Genomic DNA, 17,697 nt, shown 5'->3' on the forward strand with positions numbered 1-17,697 from the left:
AAGGAAGATCCTAGCTAGGGTTCTTCTTGCTGTTATTCATGGACAAACAACATGTTACTTTCCTACCTACGTACGTAAAGGTCCTTTTCATTATCTATGATTTATGTCTATCTAGCCTTACCTCTTTTTTCTTTCCCAGTTCTCTCTCTCTCTCTGTGTCCCATGTTGACCCAGTTTTTAGCTTGTTAGCTTTGTTCCATGGTGCTCTTGTTTGAGAGCAGTTTGGTTGCCAATAAGCAAATCGACATATCGCATGCAATTTAGGGTTCCATTGCTACAGTTTCTTATGAATGTTTGTAGCAACATTCTGATCTTCTGTCTTCTCTAAAACCAGGAAGGCTGAGGTTTTGCCTTTTATCAAATAAAAATTAGTGTGTCCTTATTCATGCCTTTTATCGCTCTCTCTTTATATTATGGTTTACAACTACAAGTCTACTGCTTCGAATAATTAAATTTGTACCCATAAGACTGGTGATTTTTACATAATTTTGTTTATACTATGTATGTATATACATACATATTCGGTAATAGCTAGGTTGAACACAATCATATTAACTGTTTTTACAAGAAAACAAAACGACGAGTTGAGAGTGATCAGTTCATAATTTCTTGTATTTTTAAAGAACATGCAAAGAAAAGCAAATCCTAACCTACAAAGCGATACAAACATAACCTCTGAGCATCAAATAGTAAAAATGTAAAAACAAAAGTCGATGATGAAAATAGTAATAATAAAGAAAAAGAACTACTATTCCCAGAGCAATGGCGCAGTGTCCACTAGAAGGGAGGGTACGTAGAGCAGTGAAAAGCTAGAGTGGGTTTTCTTCTAGCTAGCTACTGTGATGTTATTTGAGTATTGTTCATTAATTCTTAGCTTCTCATTTCTTACACGAATTTGTTAGAAATTCGTACAACAATTACTTCATGCAATAGAATGGATTTAATTCTGCTGCAGAAAGCAATAGATCAATGGCAACGTGTGGCTTTTGGGTCCATGGTAGATCCGTTAAGCTCGTATGTCCAGTATCAATGCATTCAACTGTGTTTCATCGAGTAGTTGAACTAACTTCTCAAAATTTCTGTAAGAACATCAAACACCCACATGTGCACTATCAAGTAAGAATTTTCAAACTCATGATATAAACTAGAAATATATGGGTTGGTTGAGATTGCAACGTTTTCCCAAGTTATCTACTTTTTAGTGAGGCTCACATGGGTGAGACATCTCATATACAGATGAAAGATTTGAAAGCTCAATTTCTCACCTGGAAAATTTTAAAAATCATGAAAGATATAGATGATACATCAAAAGATTTTGTCGGGCTGAATCTAATGATTTCGACTAATAAAGGTTCTATCGACAAAGAAAATTTAATTTAAAAAATTAATTGAAATTTTTCAAAGTTTAATTGAATTTATTGAGGCTTAATTGCAAGAAATATTAATTTTTGAAGTTAATTTAGACTTTAATTGAAAGAAATTAAGTCTGAAGGTCGAGTCATAATTTTTAAGAGTTAATTTGGATAAATCAGGGGTTTAATTGTATAAATATTATAATTTTATAAGCAATTAGAGACTTGATTTGAGAAATTAAAAACAAAGGATCAACTTGTAAGACACGCGAGACTTCAAGGATTGAAATTAGTGAAATCAGGGGTCAAATTCCGTAATTAGATGTTTACATCCTAATTTTTCCATGGAAATCCACAACATCTTATCCTTGATTAACCATCATTTAATTTTCAGATTTTAGGCTGATCATATTGGCAGTTTTGAACAAATAAATGTAAAGCTACAAACCTTCAAATTAAGCAAAAATAAATCGAAATGAAAGGTGTACATTCCTTCTACCAAACTCAGGTGGTCTTAAACAACAATGATGTCAGAATTGCTTTGAGAAAGCCTCGTAAGTGAACAACTTGATCAACCCCAACAACACAACTATCATGTAAAAAATGATTTGGTTTTCGTGTGTTCAAGTACAAAGGTTCCTTAATGAGTCCTTATCAAGGATTCACAACACTCCTCTTAAGATTAAGAGGTCAGATATGGATTCAAAACCTCCTAAAAATCCTATAAATATCTCCCTTCAAGATCAAAAGGAGATTGTAGCGATGAAAATATAAGGTGGTAAATTTTTTTTATTTATTTAAACAGATAAAAAAATAGGCAATTTAAGTTTCTTTAAAAAGATTTCCCTCTTTTCTCCGTACAACAGTTCTCGTAATCCTCCAGCTACGCCTTGTACAAACCGCAGAAGTGCAGAAGGACTTGTCAGAGCCCAGAGCATCCACCACCGCAGGTGTCACCATCATCATTTCTGGGTCGTGTTTTGGCTAACCTGTATTTATGATGGGCATTAGATCCGTGGTGGTTTTATTTTTTATCTCTTTTGAATGAATTCAAGAACGAGGTAGGGACACTTTCTTACGTACAGAATTAAATTAGATTGGTAAAAAGAGCCCAACACAAGGAGTGGATTGATCAGGTTGCGTGAAAAAAAGAAATTGAAACTCTTCTGGATTCTGGATTCTGGATTCTGGGTTCTAGACATGAACATGAGTTGGGCCAACATAAACATTTATGTAGAGATGGCAATTGGGTCGAATCCACTAGCTTTCATTGGATTGTCCCCTCCCACTTTTTTCCTGTCTGGAACTTCAGTCTTGTAGTTTCTAAATTGAAAAATTAAGTTTCAAAAAAGTTTTAAATTATAGTTTTTTTAATATTTTAAGAGAGATTTTTTTAGTTAAAACAATGTAAAATTATGCTGTGTATTGATTGAGTAAAAACTTTCAAAACTATTATTAGAGTAAAATACAATTCCAACCACGTCTCACCACGATTGTTAAACTAACCTTTTAAATGTTTTTATAAAAAGATAAAGTCAACTCGAATTTGATTAAGTCTATTAAAATCAACTCTAAGTTAATTATTTTTTAACACCCAACCTAAGTTGAGAATATGTTATTTGAGTTTAGGGTCAAACTATTAAACCGGATTAGCATACAATTTATAAATTGTTGTTGTCCTAATTCCTAAAATATCTAAGAAGGCATAGGAGTTAATTTTTTTTTTTTTTTTTAAAAAAAGGTAGCAAATAATTGAATCTTCTAATTCAAGGACAAAATCAGCATAATTTATGGAGGTTTGATACATTTTAGTCCAAAAGGAACCTAGTCAGCTAATCACTAACTGATTGATAATTCGTCTTTCGTTCTTTCGGTAAGATACTTTGACCCAAAAAGCAACCATATTTGAAAGTCAAGCAACAAATTAAAATATTAAAAAAAACACGAGAAATTCAGAGTTACTACAGATCGAGGTTAACGAGCTTGACCAAGTGTTTAGAATTTTTTTAATTGGATAAGAATATTTAATCCCTTTATATTAACGATATATTGTCCAAGAGAAAGCACGTTCACAGAAGAAGAGTGAAGGTTGAGCTTCCCATCCCCTCTTCTTCCTTTTTTTTTTTTTTTTAATTATTATTATTAAACCTGCATCTTGGTCCTTGATAAGACAAGCAACTAATCTTATATCATCTAATTAATTATTGTAATTAGTTAATTAATCACTTGTTTTGGCAACTTGCTTAGCAGAAAATTAATTTGTTTTTTTCATCAAGATTGTTATAATTATAAAATATCCATCAACTTAATCACAAATCGCACGTGCATGATGATTCTCCATTAACTTATAGTAATTTTATTCTAAGATGCTTGCTCTTTAAGTTAAGATTGTCCAAGATTCCAAATTCACGAAACATTCTTCTTCTTCTTCTTCTTCTTCTTCTTCTTTTTCTGTGTGTGTGTGTGTGAAAATATTAGATGAAAACATTTTATTTTTGCAAATGCATTATTTAAATTAAATGGGATGAACTTTTTGGGATCTAATCAGAATTATACTTAGTTTTGAAGTGAAGCCCATCCATAAATACTCTAAAAATTAAGATAAAAAAGAAAAAGAAAAAAGAGAAGAGAATAGTGTAATTAGAGTAGATTTACAAAGAAACGGGCATTATTTTAATTATGAATAACCTAGTAAATTCGGTGCAAGTTCCATGTCAAAGCCGAGTCGAGTGTTGTTATAAAACAAAAGAGGTGATGTTGAAACCAGTAACTACTAACTAGCCACTTGCAAGAAAATGTCCGAGAAACCCGGGCAAGCAGCAAAAGCCATGGAAGAAACCACCGAGAAGAAGAGAGTGGACGCAGCTGGCTGCTTCATTGCGACCAGTATCCTCTCTGTTCCTCTCTCTCTCTCTCCTCCCGCCTGATCCTATTCGACGACAACACTGCCGACGTATTTTTCTTAATCTAAAATACCCACCTGGTACATTGAAAATGGTCCAAAATCCAAACTCTCCAGTGAAACCCACTTGGAATATTTTAAAGATGAATAAAAAACAAACAACACTTTATTCACGTTCTAAACACCATAAATACATGTTATCTCGAGGAAAGTTTCATGATGATGCTCGACTAATTAGTGATATTTTATTAATTAATTTTTAAATTTTATGACCCATGAAAAATAGTAAAAGTGTTTTCATCAGTAATCTTTCTATCCTAATTGTATCCTTTTATTTTGTTAAAGTAAATTCCAGAAAGTAACTATGATGGTTTTTTATATCCTTCCGTATTTAAATTTTGATATTAAATATATATATGTATTAGGTTATATAAATCTTGTTCGGTGTTGATTTTTCTATAATTTTTACATCACTTCAAGATTATTTAAAAAATAGATTTTATGCTTTAATTTTTCAATGAATCACTTCATGATTTTTAAATTTTTTATGTTTTATATAAAAATAAAAAAAATATATTATTTCAGTATATTTATAAATGAAAAATATCTAATAGGAAACAGGCTCTTGCTAGGCTCCGTTTGTTTGCAGGAAAGTGGTTTCCTTTTGGAAAGTGAATTCCGAGGAAAAATAAATTCCTGGAAAGTGAATTCCGGGAAAGTATTTTCCGATGTTTGGTAGTGTTATGGAAAATGAACTGGAAAACACTTTCCAGTGTTTGGTTGTGTTATGGAAAATGAACTGGAAAATAATTTATTAATGAATTAATTTTTTTTTCAAGTTTATCTAATATATATAAAATATTTAATATAAAATATTTAATCACTTACAATTGTCATAACCCAATTTTGATCTTTTTATTTTTATTATTTAAAAAAAAAGATGATGAAAAATAAAAATAAAATAAATGAAGGATGAATTAAAATTTAGGTTAAGGGCAACATGATTGGAAGTTTAAAGATTTAATTAAACTTTTGACTAGTTTAATTAATTAAATCAAGGGTTTAATTGGAGAATTAATTTAATTAAATTTTAGATTATTTTAATTAATGAAATCAAGAATTTAATTGAGTTTGAAGACTTAATTAAACTTTGATTTAATCAAAAACCCATTATTTAAATAAAATAAACAACTCTTTGCATTTTAATTCCCTGCTACAGTAGCAGCGAATTATAATTCAATGCTACAGCAGTGAATTATAAGTCGCTGCTACAGTAGCATTGCATTTTAATTCGCTGCTACTGTAGCAGTGAATTAAAATGCGATACTACTGTAGCTGTTAATTAAAATTCATTGGCAGCGTCCGCTAAGGAAAGTGTTTTCCTTTCTTTATCAGAAGGAAAACACTTTCCTACGGGGAAAGGGAAAGTTTAAGTTGACTGGAATTAGAAGGAATTGGTTTTCCTTTGACTTATTTTCCTGATAGTCATCAAACATGGAAAAGTGAGGAAAATGAATTCCGGGAATTCATTTTCCTTGAAACAAACAAAGCATAAAGCAATGTATAAAGGCAGTGGATTCACGATGGCTGGCTTTGTTTATAACTCATGGCATTTATCAAAATGAACATTCATTAATAAATAAAATAATAAAGGAAGCGGCCTCATTTGGACCAAGTCAGTCAAACTCCTGACGCGTTGAATCTTTGAACATTTATTACACTGCACACACACCGCAGCACTGAACCCTTCTCGCTTTCCAAGCAACTCCCTCCTCCTCCACCCCCCACCTTCTTCCCGTATAATATATATACCACACCCTCTCCCTCTCACTCTCTTCATACCCAGCGGAACAGCAGAGAAGAAGAAAGAAGATTTCACTTAGAGTCCCCTTCTCTCTCTTTTTCTCTCTCTTTCAAGCAATTAAAGAAAAAATAGAAATGGAAGAAAGCAAGAAGATTGTAATTCGTGAAGTGTGGTCGTGTAATTTGGAGTCGGAATTCGAGCTGATTCGTGATTTAATCGATGAGTTTCCGTTCATCTCCATGGATACGGAATTTCCTGGGGTTGTTTTCCGACCACCAGTAGACCCCACCAACAACAGGAACTATTTCCGACAGCTCAAGCCGTCGGATCATTACAGGATCCTTAAGTCCAACGTTGATGCTTTGAATCTTATCCAGGTGGGCCTCACGCTGTCCGATGCGGAGGGAAACTTGCCTGATCTGGGAACCGGAAACCGGTTCATCTGGGAGTTCAACTTCAGGGATTTTGACGTGGAGCGTGACTCGCATGCTCCTGACTCGGTTGAGCTGCTGAGGCGACAAGGGATTGACTTTGACAGGAATAGAGAGGAGGGGGTTGACTCGGCGAGGTTCGCTGAGTTGATGATGTCGTCTGGGCTTGTCTGCAACGAGTCAGTGAGTTGGGTTACTTTCCACAGCGCGTATGATTTTGGGTACTTGGTGAAGATACTCACGCGCCGGGAACTGCCGTCTGGGTTGGTGGGATTTTTGAGTTTGTTGAGGGTGTTTTTCGGAAATAATATTTACGATGTCAAACACATGATGCGGTTCTGTAAGAGTTTGTATGGTGGGTTGGACCGGGTGGCCCGGACCCTGGAAGTGAACCGGGAAGTTGGGAAATGTCACCAGGCCGGTTCGGATAGTTTGCTGACGTGGCATGCTTTTCAAAAGATGAGGGATGTGTTCTTTGTGAAAGATGGACCGGAGCAACATGCTGGTGTTTTGTATGGATTAGAGGTGTTTTGTTGACAAAAACATGCATCGATTATTTGATTTATTAAATTTGGATATTGTAAATTAAGTTGATGAAATTTGAAAAATAATTAAAGAAATTCTTTTATGGTATATTAGCATGTGTTATGGTGGTGTTTAGCTAAGACACCGTTTGGCATTGCGTTCCAAACGGTGTTTCATCAAATTTTAATTTTTTTTTTTGTTAAAATTAAGTGTGGTTTGTACTTTTTAGATCGTTTTGATGTGCTGATATCAAAAATAATTTTTAAAAAATAAAAAAATCATTGTCATGTATTTCGGCACAAAAAGCTATTTAAAAAGCAACCGCTACCACACTGTCAAACACACTAAGTCCTTGTTCTATGAATTAAAAAAAAAAACATAATTTGTAAGAAATTAAAACAACTGAAAATATTTTAAAATTGTAGTAATTTCAAGCAATTTCTAATTTGTTACATAATTTGCAGTTTTGTGACAAATTATTCCCAAAAAAGACATTTTATGAAAAAAGAGACGATAATTTATCAAATTCATTACATGACTGATCTTTTAAAATATAGTATTTCATAGTCTCATGTTGAATCTTCTTAGGACAAGAGAGTTTGTATTGCCTTTCCTACAGTGTACTATGACTGGGGAAAGTTCTTAATTAAGCCTACTGCCCATCTTTTGTTTGATTTTGCATTTTGATCCCTTAAACACTGAATTTTTCAAATGGTTGCCAAGGTCAGTTGTAGAAGTCCACACCACGCACTGTTTACATTCTCGCTCCTTTTTTTCCCCCCCTCTTATGTTTTAATTTTTCAAAATGAATACTTTAGACATGAGAGTGTGTGATTATTTTTTTAAATATTTTTTATTTATAAATATATTAAAATAATATTTTTTATTAATTTTAAAAAATTATTTTTGATATTAAGCATATCAAAATAATTTAAAAATATTAATTTAATATATATATATATATTTTTTTTTTTAAAACAAAAAAAAACCCACACAAACAAAGATGAACTTGAAAGCTACGATAATGGTTAGTGGGATTGGGATTGAGAGTGTATTTGACTAGTTAGAACAATGACCGGTGGGATTTTGATTCATCACAAGTAGTAGACTTTTACTCGAGACTTTTCTTTTCGATCCAAGTTGGGAGGATAAGGATGAAGAGAGAAAATTGAAATGATTTTACTCATTTTTATCCTCTAAAATATTATTTTCCTCTTTTTTTTTTAATCAATATTCCACACAAATAAAACTTCATCACTCACTTCTCTCGAACTAAAGGAAAAATATTTTCCTTCTTTTCCTTTCCTTTTTTTCTCATATTAGTTTCTCTTCTATTTTCAAACATTTTTTTAGTTGTCTTGCTGCCTGTTACTATCTACTAGCAGTGTTTATATATATTTACATTAAATGTGTTTTTTAAAAAATTAAAATATTTTTATCTATTTCTTTATTTTAAATTGAGCATTTTTTTTTATGTTCTGAGATAATTTTAATATGTTGATGTTAAAAAATAAATTTTAAAATGGGTGGGCTAAAGTAGTTTTCTCACCAACAATCTTTTATAGTTAATTCCAACCTATTTTTATTATAAATTATTTATGAAAAATAAATTATAAATTATAATTCAAAATTAAAATTCACTTTTTTATAAGCAATACCAAAATTTAAATATATCAACTTGTAAAAAAAGGGTTTCATTTCTGACACTCCTTGTCCATGCGGTGCTCTTTTTTGTAAAATTTAAATTTTACTATTTTAAATTAATTTTAAAAATAAAAAAATAATAATATATTTTTAAATAAAATATATTTTAATAAATAACCAATATTATAATATAAAAGATTTTTAAATCAGCTCCTTTATTATTATTCAGTCAGGTCTGTTTTGTAAATATAATGTTTGAGCATCTATGAGACCCTTAACATATTTGAGTCCATTCATTTTGAAAGCCCATATTACCTATGTATGTGCTTGTTGAGGAGAAATTATTAATTATTATTATTATTATTATTATTATGCCTACATCAATATTTAGGCATAGTTTAAATACGATCTGGTGACTAGCTCGGTTCAAGGTTCGAGTTTCAGATTTTAATCAAGTTAATTTTTTAAAATCAAAACAACGTCGTTTTAGTATTAAAAAAAAAATCAACGGGTTGCAACCGGGTTTTTAACCTGGTCGTCGGGTCACACCAGATTTTTTCTTTCCCTATTTTTACTTCAACCCGACCTGGTTCCAATCCCGGGTCGACCCGACATGTCAGACCAGGTTTTAAAACGCATTAAGGCTTACATGAAAACAAGCTTTTATTTACTTTTCAATTGGAAATGATAAATATTTTATTTAATCTCTTGGTGTTCTAAATATGATTTCAGATGTATATAACAGGATAGGTTCTCCTCATGTCTTCATATTATAAGATCCATGCACCTATAATTAATCACGTGAATGCTTGCAATAACACTGAATTAATGCAGATAATGATAAACTATCTTAAAAACGAGTGGTTGATCCACCTCCATGAATACCCTTTTTTTTTTACTTACCAAATGACATACATGATGATTATTTTAATTATTGCTATCAAACTTATTTCAGTTTCACTGATCAAACTTGAGATCTAGTTTGATTTGGATTTTATATTGAATTTAATGGGAGCTGATCTAATCACAAATAAAGAAATAATTTGATAATTAATTAAAATTTTGATTTTTTTTTAAATACTGACTTTAATAATTTGGAAGTCCAAGAAGAGAGAAAAGTGAAGATTTAGAATAAAAATTCATTTTAGTGCTTAAATGTAAATTATTATATCTTATTTGATAACATAATTAAAATGAACTTGCACACTTCACTCTACATGCATTAAATAATTAATAATAATCAAATAAAATCTAAGTTAAACATGGAACTCTACATAAATTGGTTGACTATTTGGGGTTACTAAATGAATTGATCAACAGCTATTCATCAATGATGAATACTTGAGGATTTTGTAAAAAATAATCGACTAATTGACTTAACCAATATGAAACGATTGATCATTTTAGTTGTTAAAGGAATAGTAACGACTATAAATGACTAGTGTGTGTGTGTGTAATTGCAAAATTAACAAGAAAATCCAAACATATATGATATACAAGCTATTTTAAGAGTAAAACTACTATAAAACCATCAATCCATGATCATACTTTAATTTATGCTATTAAACCTTTATATTCTAGCACAAAGAATATTCAATTATATTCTCACTAAATTTAAACACTTTCATATTCTATAAGTGATATATAGTGAAGTACAGAGATATTATAATTGTAATTATAATATTCATTCTATTGAGCTTGTTGTGAAAACGAAACATCATTGTAAGCCTTTGAGGGTTAGGAAAAAGCCCTTGGTATTGGTGAGACAATTTCATTAAGGAAAAAATCTTGAAAATAACATATATTCAAGTGGGAAAAAATCTTGAATGATGGATTTTTTTAGGTGATGTAAAATGCTTAGTGTGGATTCATCAGGTGACAATTATATTTTTAAACTTGGACTAGTGAAAGAAAACAATATTTAAGTATGATTTAGTACTTGAGATGTGGATATAAGCTTGTCAAACCATGTTAAAAATGAGTTCGCAAAGTTTCTTCCTTAACTATTTACTTTATGTACTTTAATTATATTCTTGGTCATTGTATTTACTTGAGTAATTTGTTTTAATTATAAAATTTAGTGAAAAACCTAATTCACCATCTTCTTAGGTGTTAAGTTGCACCCTTGAATAAAAACATTTAGACTGATGATTAGGTCATGTTGGGAAAAATCTTACATGGTTTAATTTTAAACCCAAACTAGTTAAAAAGTGAGGTTGAAAGGTCTTTTTATGTCACTTTCATCCTTTTCTTTTTCAATTTTCTCCTCGGACTTCTTTAACCAGTTTCCTGGTCTTTGGAATAACCAAATTGACTAGGTCATATCAAGAAAGCTCTTACATGATTTAATTTTAAATCTAAGTTAGATAAGAATTTAGGTTCAAAGGTATTTTTATATAAATTTCATCCTCATAATTTATTTACTGATCGATCGGGTTATCTTTGAATTGACTTATAAGTTGATCGGATTACCTCATACCAACTCTCACATGGTTAATTTAATTTTAAATTGGACTAGGCAATAACTTGGATCGAGAAATTTCAAAATTAACATATTAACTCGAATTTAATAAAAATATCAAATACTTCACTACAAACTCACTATTATTTGTTAAATTAAAAAAAAAAAAATTCGACTTATAACATAGTGTGATTATGAAAACTAGTTTCTCCCGGCAAAAAAAAAAAGTTAAGGTCAAATTCACCAAAAAAAAACAAAAAACAAAAAACAAAAAACAAAAAACAAAAAACAAAACCGTGTTGTTTGGGCATAAGCACATCCTTGAAAAGTAATGATTGAATAGAACCAGTGAAAAGAATGATCTTGAGTTGGTTAATAAATCAGCATCAGAAACGGACTTTTTTGGTGAATGGTTAGTGTTCAAGGACTGCCTTCAGCGTCACTCCATTGATTTATTTATTTATGGCTCTTTTCTTCAAACATTTAGAAAACATGTAATGGCGAATTCTGTCAAATAAATGAAGAAGATGCGTTGTGCAAGTGCAGTTCACATCATCTGAAGCCAAGAGAAACAATATGTATTGCAATATTCTTCATGTTTCTTAACGTTATCAATTATTTTATTAATGCCATCGTTAATTAATTTTGAGCTCAATCAATGATTAATTTAATTATATACTAATAAGTTATTTTTAATGAAATGTATATATATAATGAAGAAGGATTTATTTTCAATTTATGGTTCAAATACAAGGAACGTATACCTTCGAAAAAAGAATATTTTTTAAAAAATATAATTCGGCATTTTATCCTTGCAGAATTATATATGGAAGTCAAAATCCTTAGAATCTGTTTGACATACCTTGTAAAAAATTATTTTCAATTTTGAGCCATAGTTTAAAAACTATTTTTCATAAATAATTTGTGACAAGAAGAAGTAAAAATAACTTTAAATTATAATATATTTAGTAAAAATGACTCAAATGAGATTCTTAATATATATATATATATATATATATATATATATATATATATATATATATATATATATATATAAATCAAAGTGTAGTTTATTAGAATTCATAAGATAAAAGTTCAAATAATTTAACTTCTAATTAAATTAAAAAAATACGTTAAATTTTTTTCTAAAACAATAATTATCAAATTGAGAAATTTTGTTCCCATTATTATTTATGTAAAACTAAGGACAAACTAACGAGAAATTTTATGATATTCCGGAAATATCTAATAATTTCCTATTCGTTATTCTTTAAATTTATTTATAAAAAAATAGATACAACTATATAATAAGAAAAAAACCCTAGTAATTCATCCTAATTAATACTTAGTTATTCTTTAAGGATAATAAAGAGATTTATAGAGATTTAAGAATGATGAAGGATTTCCCACTCTATATATATATATATATATATATATATAATTAATGAAAATCTTGTGTGTGTGTGTATTTTGAGGAGGAGGTAATACGATCATATTTATAGATGTATGCTTTGACATGGGACTGATAAAAATATTAAATTGATAATTAGCTGATAACGCGCAAGTCATGCCTTTCATTTCTCTTTCAAACAAGACGTGGCACTGGGAAATTCCATTTCTATAGAATATAGAAAGGATTTAAGTTATTTTCTAAGTAAAAAAGGGATTATACACTGGTGATTCGAATTTATGAATTTCAAGAACAAAAAAAGAGAAATATAATAACCTAATTAAAGTCCATTAATATCGAGTGTGGTAACAGTTATTATGTTTGGTCATACTTAACCTTCAGATATTTAATAGCCATTGTTACAGAGCTACTGAACTGGACAATCTGACAATCACTGAGAAGAAGAAGCTTGGTTGATGTGAGGTAGCACCTTTCTGCTAAGAGTTTTTCAACGTATAAAGAACACAGCAACACAGATTGCCAACCACTGCCATTAAAACTCCACAGTTGGTTATAATTGCTAATGTATTGTTCTGTATTATAAATCAATACTGTTTTTCTATTCAGTAAGTACATTTATACACAATCACAACAGTAAAAGGAAGGAAAAATTAAGTAAAATGTTACCGTCAAGAAAATATACAACTTTTCCACAATAAAATCTCACTGCCAAAGTATTGTAAACAAATTAACATCAAAACTATCCAACATACAAGTTCCATGCACAGCTAGGATTCATGTGACACACGTCTGATCTCTTTCCAGATCTCAGTGAAAGCTTGAACGATAACATCATGTTGGCAAGGAGAATTCAGCTCCAAGAAGCAGTTAAGAAGCTCTTCAAGATGATCTTTAGAGTAGATGTTCTTCTCCAAGATCATTTGCGACATAGAATTCTTGAAATCTTGAAACGGGTCATCAGAATCCTTCACCACAGCAATGCTGTCAATGATTCTGGATGCTTTTGGATCGGTTTCGGATTCGGAGTTTTGGGTTGATGACGTGTTGTTGTCTTTTTTCAGAGTGAAAGTAGTGGAAGTGGAGCCTTCTTCTTCACTGTCCGGTAATGAGAAGCCTACACTCTTATCACATGAGGTTGTAGAGGAACAGTATTTAGGGTTCGGATTTTTTTTGGAAATTGAGGTTTTGGGTTTAGGTTTGGGTGCTGGCTCGTATACATCAGAGAGTTTTGGCCTGCCGCAGCCACTGCCTGCTTTGGGTGTGAGTATGGATTGAAGGAGATTTTTCTTCTTTGAAGACATTGAAAGAGTTTTTGTGCTTTGCAAGGTTTAATGTACCAGTTGGCCTGGATCTAGCTAGGAGGTGTTAATGGTGAGACTCCTTTTCAAGATTAAAACTCTAAAGCATTTGGGGACTAGAGAGAGGAGAGAGAAGAGAGAAGAGAGAGGGAGGGAGAGGAGTTGTTTTTGCTTTTGGATTGGAGTGTTTTTTCTATAGAGTTGTTGAGAGAGGAAGGTTTGATTAGATCATTCTTCTTGGCTAAAAGAACAAAGGGCCGAATCAATGTGAGTTTAGTAAAGGCATTTTGGCATTTTCTAAAATGCCTTCAAAGAAAATTCACAAGTAATTAATTGAATCAAATATGATATTCACTTATATTTTCTCTCTCTTTTATATATATATATATACATATATATATTCTTTGAAATAACTTAGTTAAGAAACGGAAAATCTAATTTAAACAATTCTAGATTATTATATAAGTGAATTTTATAAAGACTAAATGATCCAAAATTATCATGAATTTTTTCATATCATCACGAGGAACTCAAAATAATTTTTGATAAAAAAATTAATATATAGATCATTTCATTAATTTTAACTCTAAAACGATAGTTTAAAAACTTAGTATTTGTGTGAAAATTGTCAAAGAACCAATTCAACCTTAAAGTTTAAGCTGTTAGGTGAGGTCCCATAATATAATTTATATTATTTTTTAATACACTCCCTTAAGTGAAAGCCCTTTGGTTTTGAAACTTATACATGCCTACATTATCTTGTGCTTAATTTTTTTCAAATAAATAAGGATTGTGAAATTCGAACTCGTGACTACTAGATCATCAAAACTTTGATATCATGTCAAATAACCAATTCAATCAAAAAACTTAAGCTGTTAGGTGAGGTCATATGATATAATTTATATTATTCTCTAACAAAAACTAGATAGAAGACCATATTTTTTTTTATAAAAAGTTGCTGAAATATGAAACAAGAAAAAATTAAATTTAAAAACTAATTTCAATTTATTTCAAAATTAATTCAAGAGAATTTTGATCATACACCCTTTCATAAACATAAATAGTACTAAAAGGAAATTTGATTACTTGATTTATGTATACATAACTGTGGATATTGGGAAAGACAAAAACACTGCAGTTGGACCCTTCTTTTGGCATTCTAACAAGACATTATTGGAAGGCTAATTTCTTTTTCAATGAATAGGATCGTTAATAATTTATTGATCATGAAAATGGAAACAGATACAATTTAGAAAAAGATTAGCGAAGCCAGCAAGATGAAGCCAAGCACAAACAACATAAAGACAACTAAGACTTCAAAAAGAACTCAAAAGAAAACAGCAACTTGAACTACCCTCTCCCTGCAAGAAAACAACTGCCATGCACAACCACAGCAGCTGAGAAACTGTCCAGCAACTACCACTAAAGCAATGACAAGAAAATCAGCACATGAACTCAGTCACTAACTAGACAACATAAGTTGCTCTTCGTACCATGTCAAGGGCATCTGTAATCTTCCCAACTATGTCGCTGTTGATGAATTTGGGACAAGTATTCATTAGCTTGTTCCAAATGTGACCCCAAAAGTAAGTTCTTGGAGGCGGAGGAGGCGGAGGAGTTCTTGTTTTAGGCAAAGGTTGTAAGTATAACCATGCAGCCTTCTGGACCAGAACATTGCTTATTGCTATATCCTCAGCTGATCGAATTGTACAAAAACCACCTTGTGATAAAGGACTGTGGCTTTTGACCCAAGGAATCAAATCCTTCACAGAAGTATATGTATAGGTTAGTGAAGGAGAGCTTAAAGCATGCTTCAAACTGGCATTTGGATTTGATGTTTCTTCACAAAGGGCTGTTGGAAAGCTATTGCTCTTCGTCTTGGTTATGAAGGAAAGTTTCTTGGATTGCGTTGGAGAACATTTGGTGTTTTTGCTTGCGGCCATGGTTTGTTTTGGTTCCTGTAAGTAATTTGAAGATTTGTGAGGTTAAAAAGAGTAGCTAGGAAATGGGGCTTAAGTAAAAAGAAAATTAAGATAATTAATTTAAGTTTTTGGATAGAATATCATAAATCTATCTAAATCTGCAACCAAAAAAAAAATTAAGGTAATTCATTGCGAGCTGATAATAAATTATCCTTAAACTCAAATTTTTCATGACCCAAGATTTTCAAAATATTTAAGATTTTTCCATGCTTTAGCTTTTTGATGTACCTATTTCGAAAGGATATTTGAGAATAAGATCCAACCTGTATTTTTAAAAAAATTTAAAAAAAATTTATATTTAAAATTAATAATTTTTTAAATGTTTCCAAATTGTTTTAATATGCTAATATAAAAAATAAATTTTTTAAAAAAATAAAAAAATATTATTTTAATTTAATTTTTAATAAAAATCATTTTAAAAAATAACATTAACCCATGTTGTCAAACACACCTTAATAATAAAACAAGCATGAATGTAGTTAATAATTATAAAAAATTTTTCATGGATCTCTCTTCTTTTTTCTTTTTTTTCCTTATCATGTCAATTAATAATTGCTTTTTTTATATAATTATTTCCCCTTTTAAATATTATAAAGTGTCTCTATCAAATCCAGATTGAAAAAAAAAAACATATGCAGAGTCCGAATCATACGCAAAAAGAGAAATTCAAATTTTATAAATAAATTTAATATCAGAAAAATGAAAGAACTGAAATCTCTAAAGTTAGTTATTTTACCATTTAAATCCATACCTTTATCATATCTCTAATAATTATCTCCTTGATTTTTCATTTTCTAGATTTTTATCTTTTCCCTTTATGGCTTTAGGTGTTATAAACCATTGTTTTAAAGCTCAATCGTTTGTACCTAGTAAATCTATGATGGCTAAACTAAATTAAATTGAAAAAAAAAAAAAAAAAAAACTTGAGTTGATTCAGTTAAAATTAATCATTAATTCATTAATTTTTTTATAAAAATAATACTATTTTAATTTTTAATTTTTAATTTTTTTTAATCGAATGGGGGTTCTCCCTACCTGTGAACAGGTTCTTTTTTTTTTTTGTGAACAGGTTCTTTCTTGCTCCATATTAATTCCATGTTATGTTTTAAAACTGTATAAGGGAGACAAGAAAATTATTTTTTTTGGTTGCCCTTTAACTCGACATCATTATATATAATTAATAGAACTGGGAGCTTTACTAGAAGGTTTTTTTTTTAAAAAAACAAAGAAATGAATTTAAAAGTTGGTCCGTAAAAAAAATTATTTTTTTGAAAAATAATGTAGGATAGGAATGGAAAGGGAATTAGATAATTTCAGTTCAGGTAGAAAATGCAAAATCCTTGCCAGCCCAAAATATAGCTGTGCTTGTGCTGCTGCTACTTGGCCCTCTAAGTTTCAAAAAGCTAGAATCCACAATGACCAGATTAGCCTCCAGGTTAATGAATCAATTCTGTTGGGCGTAAAATCAGATGTTTAATTTCTTAGTATAACAAATAATTTAGCAAAATTTACTACAGCACTCTAATTTCTATACCAAGTTTTAATATAAGACCATTAAAGCTAAATAAATAGGTGTTTAATCTTAAAGTTATTAAACCTAATCTAGTATGAAAGATTAACTTGGAATCTAACATGAAACAAGCTTTTAAAAAATTATCTAGTGGGAGGTGATTTAATTATAAATTTAAATAACCTGTATTTAGTCAAAATCTAAATTAATACAAATTTTATTTTTTTTTAAATATTAAAATAAAATTTATTTTAATAAATTTAAATTCAACTCAAGGTTAATTCAATCATTTTACAACTCACTAGTATTGAGGATGATTATATATTAAACTATTTTTTGATCTTTTTAAAAATAAAAATGCTTTTTCGAGTGATTTT

At 30.1% G+C, this 17,697-nt stretch overlaps 1 protein-coding gene across 1 annotated transcript; it reads left to right on the top strand.

Moving 5' to 3' along the window:
- The first annotated feature begins 5,972 nt into the window (after window positions 1-5,972).
- LOC118038944 (probable CCR4-associated factor 1 homolog 11) lies at window positions 5,973-7,122 on the top strand. The gene has a single exon (XM_035045496.2). It carries the CDS (start codon window positions 6,193-6,195, stop codon window positions 7,024-7,026), a length of 834 nt encoding a protein of 277 aa, XP_034901387.1. The 5' UTR covers window positions 5,973-6,192; the 3' UTR covers window positions 7,027-7,122.
- Window positions 7,123-17,697: the final 10,575 nt, after the last annotated feature.

This window comes from Populus alba, chromosome 4 (genome assembly GCF_005239225.2).
Source record: "Populus alba chromosome 4, ASM523922v2, whole genome shotgun sequence".
Lineage (NCBI taxonomy): Eukaryota > Viridiplantae > Streptophyta > Magnoliopsida > Malpighiales > Salicaceae > Populus > Populus alba.